Source organism: Condylostylus longicornis, unplaced genomic scaffold, assembly GCF_029603195.1.
Source record: "Condylostylus longicornis isolate FDR11 unplaced genomic scaffold, ASM2960319v2 ptg000040l, whole genome shotgun sequence".
Lineage (NCBI taxonomy): Eukaryota > Metazoa > Arthropoda > Insecta > Diptera > Dolichopodidae > Condylostylus > Condylostylus longicornis.
In genome coordinates, this window is record NW_026578009.1 from 5,123,087 (window position 1) to 5,137,149 (window position 14,063).

At 28.0% G+C, this 14,063-nt stretch overlaps 4 protein-coding genes across 4 annotated transcripts in view; 1 reads left to right on the forward strand and 3 right to left on the reverse strand.

Moving 5' to 3' along the window:
• Positions 1-1,793, reverse strand: part of LOC129609574 (uncharacterized) — a 40,319-nt gene extending 38,526 nt beyond the window's left edge. Inside the window, exon 1 of the mRNA XM_055521570.1 lies at positions 1,012-1,793. Coding sequence (XP_055377545.1) covers positions 1,012-1,018 — 7 coding nt within the window. The 5' untranslated portion in view covers positions 1,019-1,793. The remainder of the gene's footprint in view (positions 1-1,011) is intronic.
• Positions 1-8,393, forward strand: part of LOC129609572 (rabankyrin-5) — a 49,458-nt gene extending 41,065 nt beyond the window's left edge. Inside the window, exons 3-7 of the mRNA XM_055521567.1 lie at positions 5,134-5,268; positions 5,323-5,417; positions 5,491-6,473; positions 6,531-7,848; positions 7,915-8,393. Of these exons, the coding sequence (XP_055377542.1) occupies positions 5,134-5,268; positions 5,323-5,417; positions 5,491-6,473; positions 6,531-7,848; positions 7,915-8,044 (2,661 nt within the window). The 3' untranslated portion in view covers positions 8,045-8,393. The remainder of the gene's footprint in view (positions 1-5,133; positions 5,269-5,322; positions 5,418-5,490; positions 6,474-6,530; positions 7,849-7,914) is intronic.
• Positions 8,394-8,578: 185 nt separating this feature from the next.
• Positions 8,579-9,106, reverse strand: LOC129609781 (uncharacterized). Its single transcript, XM_055521901.1, has 4 exons — positions 9,015-9,106; positions 8,838-8,955; positions 8,707-8,761; positions 8,579-8,655 (listed from the first exon to the last, which is right to left on the reverse strand). The coding sequence occupies exons 1-4, from the start codon at positions 9,104-9,106 to the stop codon at positions 8,579-8,581; spliced, it is 342 nt and encodes a 113-aa protein (XP_055377876.1).
• Positions 9,107-9,779: 673 nt separating this feature from the next.
• On the reverse strand, positions 9,780-11,917 carry LOC129609671 (probable ATP-dependent RNA helicase DDX55 homolog). The gene is made up of 3 exons (XM_055521756.1): positions 11,707-11,917; positions 11,225-11,620; positions 9,780-11,155 (listed from the first exon to the last, which is right to left on the reverse strand). Exons 1-3 carry the CDS (start codon positions 11,815-11,817, stop codon positions 9,842-9,844), a joined length of 1,821 nt encoding a protein of 606 aa, XP_055377731.1. The 5' UTR covers positions 11,818-11,917; the 3' UTR covers positions 9,780-9,841.
• Positions 11,918-14,063: the final 2,146 nt, after the last annotated feature.

The window sequence follows — 14,063 nt, forward strand, 5'->3', positions numbered from 1 at the left end:
TCACAAATAATAATAATTATTATGGCTATCAACTAATTCGATATAATGTACATATACATATATGTATGTATAAATATTGTACTTAGGTACACTTGTAAGCACATATAAATTAAAAACTCTATTATTTTAGAATTAATATTTCTAAATTTTAAATTGCGATCTTTACGAGTATTGTAATTGGGTTCTTCTGCTATAATTTAAAAAATAAAATTTATGTACCTATGTACATATGTATGTAGGTATATGACATATGTGTGTACATATATATATCTATGTATTAGAGTTACAACAATTTTTAATTTTTTAAACAAACCTTATAAATTTTAAATAGATAAAATAAATTTTTTTTCAAAATTCTGCCATCAATAATAACGGTTTTTAACATTATAATAAAATTAGTAAATTATTTACATATACATATGTATGTATGTATGTACATATATAGAAAAACCTGGCAAAACCTAAATGAAAAATCATAAGAATTATCAAAAATGTGGAAAAAAAAAATATATTAGAATTTCTTTATTTTAATCACGTAGTTGAGTTCAAAACATATTGTAAATTCAAAAGGAAACTAAAGTATCTTACATTCTAGCAGTATTAATATACATATAAAAAAAAAAAAAAACTAATAACAGAAAAACAAAAAATAAAATTTATTACTTTTAATATAAAAAAACGCGATTCGCTTATTGCCCTCATCGTTTTTTAATTTTTCTTTTTTTTTTGTTTTTGTTTAGAATGTTAACGGGTTTAAAGTCTTTAGTTTTCGTCTTCGTAATATTTTTAGTATTTTTTTTTTTTTGTTATAATTTTTGTTTTAACAACCGGTTCCTGGATATATTAGCATACAGGTATGTATGCATGTGAGTATACAATTTTCTATCTGATTTTGTTCTTGTTCTTTTAGTTTGTAAAGTACCTTGAGATTATAAAAACAAAAATAACGTCAAACCAAACATGTAATTTAATGCAAAAAAAAAAAAAAAGAGAAATTTCCTTTAACTTTACCTCTCATTTAAGTATCTCTTAATGTTACGACAAAACATACAAAAATATACGCATAATACGTAAAGTTGGGATGGTGAGAATTAAAATTAAATTTTTTTTTAGTATTCTATTATGAATTTTTGGCTTCTCTATTTTGTTTTTATTATTATTGCAAAAAGAATTTTCCTATTTTCCATTTTTCCTTTCTATATTTCAACAAATTCGTGGTGGGTTTGTGTGCTTTCTACAAAATATTTTATTGTTATTTTTGTTTGTTTTTTAACATCAGGTTTAAAAATTTATTATTGTTTTTTGTTTTTACTTTTTTTTTATTTTATTGTTACTATTCCTTGTTTGTTGTTATCAGTGAAGAAACGTTTATTTTACGTCATTCTTTGACATTCATTTAAATTACTTTTTTTTTTTTTATCTTTTATTTTTTGTTTTTTTCTTTATTTTGTTATTTTCGTATTGATTTTTTTTTCTATAATTTATTCCATAAAATTGTATAATAGATTAATTTTGGAATCTTAAAATTTTATTTAACTGGCGCTGTGAAGCAAAAACTAAAATACGTTATATAAATTTATAATTAAAAAATATTTAAAGTCAAATTAAACAAGAGAAAAAAAAATCATTTAAAAAATTTAAAATGAAAAATTACGAGTATTAATATTAAAACTTATTCGATCATCAAGGTATTTGACAAAAAAAAATAAAAATCTCGTAAAAATGCACGTAAAAATTTTATTGTCGTTTTTTTTTTTCTATTCTTTTAAACTCCGATCTTCGAATCTTTTCTTTACGACAGTTGATTCACAACTAAATTTTTAAATTATATTGAAAGAAGAAAATTCATTTCATAAAAAAAAAGAAACAAAACAAAATAAAAAATATTCCTTTGCAAGCTTATTTAGTTATATTATATTGTTTTATATTGCTATATGTATGTATGTATGTAGATTGTAGCTACATTTATATAATTATGCACACGACTCCGAACATTAATATATATATATGTATGTATTAACGCAAAAATATCGAATATAAATAATATTGTAAAATATTTTGTTTCTATTACTTGATTTGATACTGCTACTTGCTTGGCAATGATACTATAATACGCAACTGTATCTATAAATTTTGCTATTATATAGTAAAGAATTTGTACATATGTATTAAGTAAAATCATCTGTACACACATACATTAACTATATTTATACACGAATACATAAACCTTTTTCGAAATTATTATTTTATTATGCTAGGTTAAAAAAAAAAATAGTGTGACAATATTAACAGAAAAGTATCAAATATGCTACTTTTTTCATGTTATTAAAAATATTTTTAAATAAACATGCATTTTTCTTATAAAATCGTTGCGGGCAACTAAGCTATTCCTAAATTTATGCAACTAAACTATTGTGTAATTTCAAATCGAATGCGTTAAATAATAAAGTTGGGTCAAACCAATGGTTTGTATTGTAGCACTTTTCCCTTCAACAAGTGAAAATTCAGCTTTTAAATACAGTCTATGTATACCTATCACACTATTAAAATTATTTTCATTCATATACAAAACTCTTTCTAGGATTGCATATTTTTAGGATGATGCATACATGCAGTCCTTGAAATAAAGCAAAAATTAATATAAAAAGGGGTTAACATAATGCTCGATTTTAAGGGTTAATTGTGTGAGTTAAGGAAAATAATTATATTTTTTAATGTCATGGAATTTACCGTTAGCTTTTTGCGTTTATAGAAATTTGAAAAAACGTGCGATTTCGGAAATATAAGGTGTCAAAAATTCAAATTTTACAAATTTCAAGGGGCGATAACTTGAGAGGGGGTGGAGTAGGAAAAAATTTTCTTCTAACGAAATGAACTATTTGCTAATGTCTAAAAGTCCCTAAAATTTCAAGCTTCTACAAGCTGGGGTCTAGAAGATAAACGACATCAAAAATCTGGAAAAAAAGGACTTTAGATAACGGTAAATTTGAACGGTCATTTTGTTTTTCTAAAGTTTAACTGTAGTATACCGCGCTAGGGAAAGCAAGCCGCTGCCTTTCTGCGTTTGCAAAATTTCAAAAATGCTTATGGTTTCATTGCAACAAATAGTTAAAAAAGGCCATTTTTAAGGTTTTGGGAGGGTATAACTTCTAGAGGGGGGGAGATAGGTAAAAATTTTATTCTACGGAAGTAAGTTTCTAGTAAAGATCTATGTACATATAAAATTTCAGCTTTCTATCTTCAAGGGTGTAGAAGTTTTGTAAACAAAAAAAGTGTCCACGGACGGACGGACGGACGAACGGATGGACAGAGTGAAACTAATAAGCACTTTTTTCAAAAAATTTTTTGGAAAAGTGCTAAAAATTGCAATCAGTTTGTAAAAAATTACAAGCCATTTAATTGCTTTGTTGTAAAAATTACGAACTGTTCGATTGCTTTGTATGATGAAAGCAATCAAACAGTTGGAAAACTAAAAATTGCATGTCTATCTGACAAGAATATCAAATATTTACAATATGATTAACTATGTTTAAACACATAATATACATAATATGCTTTGCTTCATTCTTCTGCAAAGTGTGAGAACCGTGAAAGAAACAAGAATATATTTTTTGTTTGAATACTACAAATAAAATATACATCGAACTCTTATAATTTTGTTTGATAAGAAAAAATTCTTTTGGGTATGAATTTTTTGCATTATAGTTAACATTTTTTTTGCTTCGTATTGGGCTTCATTTTTGATTCCGCCCGTCTGTAAGAAATACTTGGAAAATATTTTAGGTTTGCCTTACAGCACCTACCCTCTAATTATCTCGATGACAATTTTGTTTCAAAATGACTGCTAGTAATCCTATACTTTTGCATTTATTCACACTTTATGTGACTAATCTGCTATATATTAGATATGTTCATGCTAACACAACTACTTTTGATAATAATAAACTTTTGCTTTTATTTAAATTTGATTTGTTTATTTATAATTCTATAGTTTGTCAGTGCTTGCTTCATTTAGTTTAATTTATATTTTTACACATTAAAAATTGTAAACACTTGCTTAAAACTACCACAATTTTATTGAAATTTGTTATAACAATCTTTTGCTACTTATTTGGTAAATTAATGTTCCTACACTATTTATGAAATTTTGATTACACTTACACATAATATACTTACATCCGTATGCACATAAATTCCTGTTTAAATTTTGTTCTGCTTTACGTCCTCTGCCATTAAGCCAATCATATGATTTGTAAAAGTCTTAAACATTCTTAAGTAAATATTCACAATTCTGCTGAAACTAAAAAAATACACATACGCACATAATGTACTATAGTGTAGTAGTATACTATATATTGTTTTCTAGTGAAAAAATTTTCCACTTTTTTATCGATGCAGTATAGAATTATGGGTAATGAAAATTGAAAAAAAATAGTAAAAAATTTGCAGAAATTTCTGCACAATATGCATAAAACACATTGAACTGGGTGATAAATATTGTTATTTTCTTATCTCTACTCTCAAATAAAGTTGGGAAACCAATGGTTTGTAAAATAGCACTTTTCCCTTCAACAAGTGGAAGCAATTGAATAAGAAGAAAATGTTCTAACCAAATAAATTATTTATTGATTTCTTTTTTAAAAGTGCTAAAATTTCTAACTTCTTCTTTCATCGTCTAGAAGAATAACAGTTAATTTTTAGGGCCATATTACTTTTTTAAAATTTAACTTAACGGTAAAAGAACCCAGCGGTAACTTTTTTGAGTTTGCGAAATTTGAAAAATATTTATGGTTTCTGCAAAATAAATAATCAAAAAATAGCATTTTGCAGAGGTCTTTGATTTCAGCTTTTTATCTTCAAGAATGTAGAAGTTTTGTAAACATGTCCGCGAGGGACAGACAGAGTGAATCTAATAAGCATTTTTTTTTTCAAAATCCTTTTGAAAAAAAAAAAATGCTTATGTTGAAAAATTTTATGTTGAATTCATTTCTCCGAGTTAGGCCTTCCTAAATTAGTGTTATCAAATTGTTCATTTTATTTAATTAGTAAATACATATGTACATACATATGTTAATATAAAACTTGAAGCACTTTTAAAGAATTTTCATTGCATAAAACTATTTTGTATTTCAGCTGAATGAAGTCGTTAATAGCATATCTCCTCAAGGTCAATTGCCGCTTCAGTTAGCTTTGCTGCGAAAAAACGAAACAATAGCGAAAAATTTGGTCGAAAATGGTTCAGCAAACATCAATGCTTACACTGCAGAAGTAATTTTCTGCCATAATTTAAAAATATTTATAATTTAACATTTTATTTTATAGGGGAATACACTTTTAATTGATGCCATTAAAAGAGGTGACGGATTTTCGGCAGAATTTTTACTGGCTAGGAACTGTGACGTTAATTTAACATCAAAGTATGTAAATTGAAATAAAATTTCAGAAAATTTGTTTTAATAATTCTATTAAATAATTTGTCATACAATATAGAACGACATCCGATACTGCTTTGCATCTCGTATCACAGTACTCAATAGATTCAACCGATGCAGACACCTACAAAGACATGCTTGAAGTTGGGAAAAAATTGTTAGCATTAAAATGTGACGTGAATTTGCAGAATTCGAAAGGTCTAACGGCTCTTCATGTGGCTATAATATCTCAGCACAAGGAAATGATTAAAGCACTACTGAACTGTAAAGAAATTGATTTAAACATTAGAACAGTTGAGGAAAAATGTGCCTTGCAACTTAGTTTAACGCCCCCATTCACCGATGGTCCTCCTTATGAGTTAGCGAAGCAATTATTAGATTTGGGTGCCCGACCAAATCAACTGCAAACGGATTCTCGCGATAGTTTATTGCAATTATTAATAACTCAAAAACTTGAAGACGCTGCTTTATATTTAGCTGAATATGCCAGTCTTAATCATGTAAATGTGAAAGGAATGACAGCGCTTCACATGGCCTGTCAAAAAAATTTACCAAAGTTAACAAAGAAGTTATTAGAAAGTGGAGCATCACCAAATTTACAATCTAGTGTAGCTGATTTAAAATCCCCCTTACATTTTGCAGTTGAATATAATTCCTTGGAATCTATTCAACAATTTGCAGAATTTAAGGAACTTGAGCAAATGGAAAATGAACAACCAGATTTTAATTGCAAAAATGTAAATGGAGATTCGCCTCTCAGTTTAGCATTGTCTTTAAATAATAACGATTTAGTGCCAATTTTAATTAGAGGTGGCGCTGATGTAAACGCTAGAAATGGACAAGATATGACACTATTGCATCAAGCTATTTTGAATCATGATGCGAAAACTGCAATATTTCTGCTTGATCAAGGTGCTGATATGAATGAATTAACTGGGGAACAGGAATCTCCTTTACAATTGGCTATTCATTGCCATTTGCCTACTGTTGTTGATGCGCTTTGTGGAAGAGGTGTTTCTTTGAGTGCCCCAGATAACAAAGGTTTAAAATAATATAGTTAAAATTATTAGTTTCATTATTAAATATTATTTTTTTCAGGTGACCCACCACTTTGGACGGCTTTGGACAATGATCTGTTTGATATTGCCTCAGTTTTAGTAAAACATGGGGTTGATACAGACTGCTGGGGCCCTGGTCCTGAAGACTGCCAACAAAACTTGTTGCATAGAGCTATTGATGAGAACAAAGAAAATGCTGCCGTATTTTTGATAAAGAGCGGTTGTGACTCAGATTCGCCGCGACAGCCCGGTCCAAATGGTGAAGGGGGAGACGAAAGTAGGGATAAAGCAAGCCCGCTTCATCTTTGCTGTCAGTGGGGATTAACAAAAGTTTTACAAACACTAATTGATCACGGCGCAAACGTTAATAGCATTGATGTAGATAACAAAACACCTCTTCATATAGCAATCGAAAATCAACATGCCGAAATCATTTCAATTTTATTGTGTCATCCTGGAATTGATTTAAAAATACGTGACAAAACAGGAAATACGCCTTTTGCTAGTGCTTTGACAATTCGAAATCATAAAGCAGCACAAAATATTTTGGAACGATTACCAAATGCTGCAGAGCAAATGGATCAACGCGGCAGGAATTTCTTGCATACGGCGATTATGAAAGATGATCTTGAATCTGTATTGTTCTTGTTAGCGATACAAGTAGATGTCAATTCGAGAGTCCATGATGTTAACCAAACTCCTCCCCTTCATTTGGCTGCAGCATCAAAAAACGAAATGATTATTAGAAACTTAATTCTGGCTGGGGCTCGAATTAATGAACGTGACGCAACTCAAAAAACTGCTCTTCATATTGCAGCTGAGAGAGGTAATTTAGCTGCAGTATCAGCACTTATACAAAATGGAGCTGATTTTGATGCAATGGATGGAGACGGTAATAATGCGTTGCATATTGCAGTTCGAGAAGGTCATTTATCTGTCGTGCGAGAACTTCTGACAGAATGTAGCATAAATGCCGAAGCAGTTAATCTGAAAGGAAGGAATCCGTTGCATGAGCTATGTCGTACTGGCAAAGATAATACGGCAGCAGCCATAGCTGAACTTTTTATTGAGTCAATGCCTCAGTATCCGATAAACGCTACTGATTTAGATGCCAACACGCCATTACTACTAGCTTTTATGCGAGGTCAGGCACCTCTTTGTAAAGTTTTAGTAAAAAATGGTGCTTGCTTAGGAGCTGAAAATCGAGATGGCGTGACAATATTTAATTTCAAATTAGCAACCAATCAACTATTGCATAAATTATTAGATCAATTACCACAAGAATCACCGTGGTCAGAATCAGAATTATGCCAAGAATGCGGAACAAAATTCACTTTAACTATGAGAAAACATCATTGGTAAATATCTTTGAATTTTAAAAATTATTTCAGAATTAATTAAATTTTTGTGTTTTTATTTTGCAGTCGTCATTGTGGTCGAATTTTATGTTCAAAATGCTCGAACAACGATGTACCAATTATCAAATTTGGTATAAATAAACCCGTCCGAGTATGTGCAGTATGCTTTGGCGTACTTCAAGTTGGAAGCGGATAATTATTTTTAATATTTACTAAGGAATTTTACAAATAAATTTGAAAAAATATATAAATCGTATATAAAAAAGCTTGCATTCCTTTCGAAAAACTCTTTTTAATTACTTTAAATTCGAAGTACATAGTTACATACAGGTAATTTACACTTTTTTCATTTTTTGCTCAAAAATTTTCCATAGCACCACCTTAATAGACGAAAATGTAATGTAATTATTGCTTAACAACTAAGTAAAAGTAAAAACTAAATAATATATGCAATATATTGAATTTTATATAAAATTATTTACATTAAATGTATACACGACACTCATCATTGTTAAAAAAATTATTAATTCTATAATCAGTTAAAATATTTCTTGACTTATAATTTTATTAAATGTGTAATTATTATTATTGTATTAAATATTTTTTAATAAAATTTAAAACATGTTTTCCTATAATGTACATATGCTAACAATAAATTACTTCACTAAATTAAATCAGCTATGAAAATCTGATGAGCCAAATGTAACCTTTTGTAAAAATATTTTGAGTTTCATGAATTCTTAGTTGTAATTTGTACTAAAGCATATTCTTTCTCATAATTTTTTTTTGCTTTTTTTAGAATCATTTCTAAAATTATAAAATGGTCATTTAAGAGAGCTCACAATAATAAATACTTACCAATTGGACTAAAAGTCGATCGAGATCTCAACCTAGCTTTCGTCATTTCTAACGTCTAAAAAAAACATACATATTTTCAAACAATATCTATTATTATCTAATAAATAAAATTTCAAGTATTCCTTCTCAACCTTAAGAATTTCTGTGTTTCGGCACTTAGCTTCTTGTAAAGAATTGCATGTATGTTTTGGAAAATAACTATTTTCTGCAACAATATCCTCTTTTTTATATTTTATTTCCTCCTGTTGTCTGAAACAAAGTTTTTAAATTAACTAAGAGTTAAAAGTATAGTAATGAAATCCAAATACAATTTGCTCAATTTAATATCTATTTCATTTTCTATGTTTGAATATTTTGAATTAATTTCGTCAAGAAAATCTATTTCATGTTTCGTAGACATATTGTACCCTAGTTTTGATATATTGTAATTGATTTGTTTATTTGACTTGCAGAAACCATGGAAACATACAAGTACGTTTTATGAAATTAGCACCACCAGTAAAACGTACTAGTTTTATGAAATTACCACCACATAACCACCAGTAAAATGTAGCCAGATTTAAACTAATATAATATGAAACTAATGCTTTAAATTTACACTCGTGGCAATATGAGCGAATTGCAGGTGCAGATAACATAGATTTTGTTACTTCATAAACTTCAGAAATTCTTACATGTATTTATATTACATAAAATTCAAATCATTCTGTGCTTATTAATTTTTTTTTCAATTGATAATGCCTAGCGAACTAATAAATAAATCTAACATTTGAAAAAGTGATGAAAAAACACTATTTTCAAATCTTTAGCCTTCAGTTACAATTAAGTATGTACAGTTTTTACATTGCAAACCCACCATAAGAGGGCTAAGTCTTAATCTGTTTGTGTTTTTTTAGAACAAATCTTATTATAATTACTTGTATTTCAAAACAGAATAATTGAAGACTCTAAATTTGTCAAAAACCGCTGGTATAAGGCTATACCCGAAAGAATTAAGTGTTCACTTAAAACAAATAAATTGTTTAACTAAAAATAGTAAAAAAGAAGAATTAAAAAAGTTTAATTGTGTAATTTACAGGCTTTACATTTATTATAATGAAAATTTAAAACATTTAAAATTAACAACTAGATTTCATTAATTTTCAACAACATCATTTTCATTATAACCTATTTGTTCTTCAAACTCTTCTTCTGTTATCTTCTTTTTTTTTAATTTTTTGAATAACTTTATGTCTTCCGCCAATTCAGCTAAATCATCTTCTGTATAGGCTTGCTTCCGTTTTTTTATTGTTGGCTGGTTACTTTCTTTTTTCAATTTCTTCTTTTCTTTTCTTATTTTTCTTTTCATTTTAGCTTCCTCCTTCATTTTTTTGGTGTTTTCCCAAGATTCTGCCTTCTTTTTGAATTTTTCTTTACCCGGCCAAGAACCAGTTTCTTCGAATATTTTTAATTTTTCCACTCGACAATTCTCCTTTTGTAAATTCTTATAAGTAAGGTTATTAATATTTACTTCAAAATTTGGCCCAATAAAATTCTCCACATTCGCTTTTTTTAACTCTGGCATTTTTGGTAATTGCAGAAGCCCATAACTTGTAGCCATTTTCCCAAAATCTAAGTCCTTAAGTCTTAATATGGCGTTACATTCATGTTTCCTGTAAGCTTGAATATGAGAAACAAAAGCTCTTATGGCTTTATCGTAAACACCTTTGTCAGACGTCTGATTTTTATGAATTTTTTTCAAAACGTTCCTTAATTCAAAATTGGTACTATTATGAATAAAGGGTTCCAAAATTACCTTTTGATTTATTTTTAAGAAGTTTATGTATGCATCTTCTGATGGAAGTAAAAAAATTAAGGAACTTCCTTCATTACCTTGTCTAGCTGTGCGTCCAACTCTATGCACAAATGAAGCAGCACTTGCTGGAGGATCCCACTGTACCACCCAATCGATTTCCGATATATCTAAGCCTCTAGCTAAAACGTCGGTGCAAAGTAATACACAATTTTGTTCAACGCTAAAACGCTTAACAATTTTTTGCCGTTTATTTTTCATTTTTCCATGTATTCCCAAAATTTTCGTATTTTGCAAAAATATCGGCAATGTTTCCAACCAATATTCAACACAGGCACAAGTTGGAAAGAATATCAATATTTTCTTACTTCGCATTTCATATAAAAAGTTAAGGAGCTCTACAAATTTGTTTTCCGGTTCTACTATTTTATAAAAATTATGCAAATTCGCAGGAGTACTTATAGATGATTTTTCTTTTACTACAACCAAAACTGGATTTCGTAAGCCTGCACGAACCAAGTCCGATACTTCTTTAGTTTGAGTTGCTGAAAACAACCCGGTGCGGCGCAGACGGGGCAAATAGCAGAAAATTGTATTTAAAGTTGTACTAAAACCTAGATCGAGTAGTCTATCAGCTTCGTCAAGAATTAACAATTCCTGGAAAAAACAAAGAGCTATTTAATTACATGATTTAAGGGCACTTTCTGAATATCGAATATAATTTACCAAACTTTTAACTTTGGTTGATAAATTCAAATCACTTTTCCGTTCCAATAAATCTTCTAATCTACCTGGGGTGCATACCAAGACCAGCGGATTAGTTTCTTTTAATTTCTTTATATCTTCATCTATATTATTTCCACCAACAATAAGTTGCTGTTTTATGAATGAAAATTCTTTATGCTCTAAAAACTTGGAAAAAACGTCGAAAATTTGTTGTGCCAGCTCTCTTGTTGGTGATATAATTATTCCACCAATCTCATTTTCTTTCCACGATTCTTCCAATTGTCGTTTTTTTAAAATTTCAAGTAATGGTATTAGAAATGCAAGAGTTTTTCCAGAACCCGTCACAGCTTCGGCTGAAACGTCTTTTTTAGACATGAGAAATGGTATAGTAGCAGCCTTAAAAATTTAAATTTTAGTTTATTTCCATACTTTAAATATATGAAGTTGCAAAATACATATGTTTTAGTAGTCTAATTCTTTACCTGTACAGGTGTGGTCTTATCAAAACTAAAAGTATTTTTAATAATATCTAAAATTTCTGGGGATATTTTGGGTTCTAATTCATCCCAACTTTTATTTTTACATTTCGTCATTTTGTAATACGTTGATCGATTGGTATTTTAAGACAACAAATAAAGTAAATAAATAAATTTGCGTTTTGTGATGTTTGTTCTTCAATGTTTATTTTATGCACGTGAATGTCATCCTAAAACATATGTATACAATATGTTATTTTCCTTTGCGAAGAAGGTATTAATATCGCAACATATATTCACAATAGCGTCAGGTGTTTGTTTTATTCTCGCAATTTTTTTAGTTTTTTTAAATAAAAATTATGTTGACAGATTGATATATTCTACTTAGCTGAAAAATTTCAAGGATTAATTTAAAAAAAGTAAAAGAAGACGGATTATGAAAACTACATTGAGTATCAATTTAAATGTTCAATCAAATTGTCTTAACGAAAACTTGGGTTATAATTTAACAAATTAATGCAATAATATTATATTTCTCTATGGTACGGTAACATCTTATTTAAATGGCTCTAATAAACATTTCTGAAATTGTTATACCAATAATTTTTTAAGCACTTTCTAGTGCAGCAAAATAAGTATTATAGAACACACCTTTTTTTAATAATTTTTTAAGTGAAAATTAAAACTTTCGGCTAAATCAACAATGTCAAACTCATGATTTTTTAGGATTTACACTGTACAGTATAATTGTACTGAATTAAATAACTGCAGCTGACATTCTTCTTTACTTTTCTTTAATTTTCTTATTTATCCAACAATTTTCAAAGTACATATTGTGAATTAATTTTTGGCAGTATGAATAAAAAGCTAAATTGTGAATATAGGAAAATTTTTTTAAATAAATTGCCATACTGAAAAACAAATGGCTGAAACAAATGTCTAAAAAATTACTTGGGGTACATTCTTACAATAGCTACCATCGCTAGTGCGCAAGTTTATATAGAGAATGTAAAAAACGAAAAAAAATTTCATATAATCATGCGTAGAAAAAAAACGCCAACATTGGCTTGGATTTGATAAAATTAAAAACACGAAATAGATCATAAGCATAATAAATATTAAATTAAATTTTTATAAATAAGTACAAAATTTATTAATTAATCGATTTTGTTTTAAAACACTTTTAATTAACAATTATTCATATATAAAGAAAAAATATTCAGTGTATATCATAGAGGAAATGTTTTTATCATCAAAAGGATGAAGATTGAACGAATTTACTTCAGAGTTTATTACATCTTTGTTATTTTAATTTACGTATTCAAAATTTCAAATATCGTCAAACTTTTGAAAATTTTGGCTGCGTAAAACATATTTTCTGTGTAAACGCATCTCGTCTTATTGTGTATAGATGCGTTAATGAATTCTACGCATCATCTTGAAATAGCGTACCTCTGCCGGTTACAAAATGGTATGCAGTTTTTCCCCATAATGAACAAAACCCTTCGTATTATAAATTGTTGTATTTAAAAATTTTAAAATCGTAATAGATAAAATAATTTGTTAAAATTTAAATGATATTATGTGTTCAACAAATTACAAAAGAGTACAATACAATTTTTATATTTAAGAAATTTTTATAAGAGGATTGGCAAGTAAGTAATAACATTTAATATTTTATTGATTATCTGTATAATTAATGTACTTAAAAATTTTAATATAAATTTCTTAAATTATGCATTTATAAAAAAAAAAGGAAAAACATGTAAATATTATTACTTCATAAAAATTGCAACAGAGTACCTGTTTTCTTAAACAGATATGCATAATATATTTTATTTTTCAAAAGAATTATTTTCCCGTTGATCTACAAAGTTGCAAATAAGAACTGTCAGCGGCCTTACATTTCCAAACCTATTGATTATTAATGAAAAATGATTAAACTATAAACTTTTAAGTTATTGTATGCAAACATAAATGAAGTCAAACAAAAGTATTAAATGTTTTTTAAGTTTGTCTTCTAAACCCTTACTTCATCGTTCGAATTATAGTTACAAATCGGATTATCCAAAATAACGCGGTTAAATTTAACTTTTATCGAATAATAAATAATTTTTCTTGCTCAATTTTTGCAATATAGTCAACGAAATAATAACAGCTTGAACTGAATTGTCGAAAAAAACTACATTTCGCACTTTTGTATTCGTTTTCCAATAATTTCAAATCAAAGTTATAAAGAAAATCTTTAATTTGTATTAATTACGTTTATAGTCGAGCCACCCTATTAAGCTAATAATTTAGGTTATGTTATTGAAATCTAAAGTAATATAAAAGAGGTGGTTGTTATAAATTCAAACATTCAT

Bases quoted from the DNA above. Each gene is read 5' to 3' on its own strand.
- LOC129609781 (XM_055521901.1), bottom strand. From the start codon at position 9,106: ATGTCTACGAAACATGAAATAGATTTTCTTGACGAAATTAATTCAAAA. The intron at 8,762-8,837 runs GTTGAGAAGGAA...TGTTTTTTTTAG, and splicing joins GAAACACAGAAATTCTTAAG to ACGTTAGAAATGACGAAAGC. The intron at 8,656-8,706 runs GTAAGTATTTAT...TTATAATTTTAG, and splicing joins ATCGACTTTTAGTCCAATTG to AAATGATTCTAAAAAAAGCA.
- LOC129609671 (XM_055521756.1), bottom strand. From the start codon at position 11,817: ATGACGAAATGTAAAAATAAAAGTTGGGATGAATTAGAACCCAAAATA. The intron at 11,621-11,706 runs GTAAAGAATTAG...TAAATTTTTAAG, and splicing joins ATAAGACCACACCTGTACAG to GCTGCTACTATACCATTTCT. The intron at 11,156-11,224 runs GTAAATTATATT...TGTTTTTTCCAG, and splicing joins CAACCAAAGTTAAAAGTTTG to GAATTGTTAATTCTTGACGA.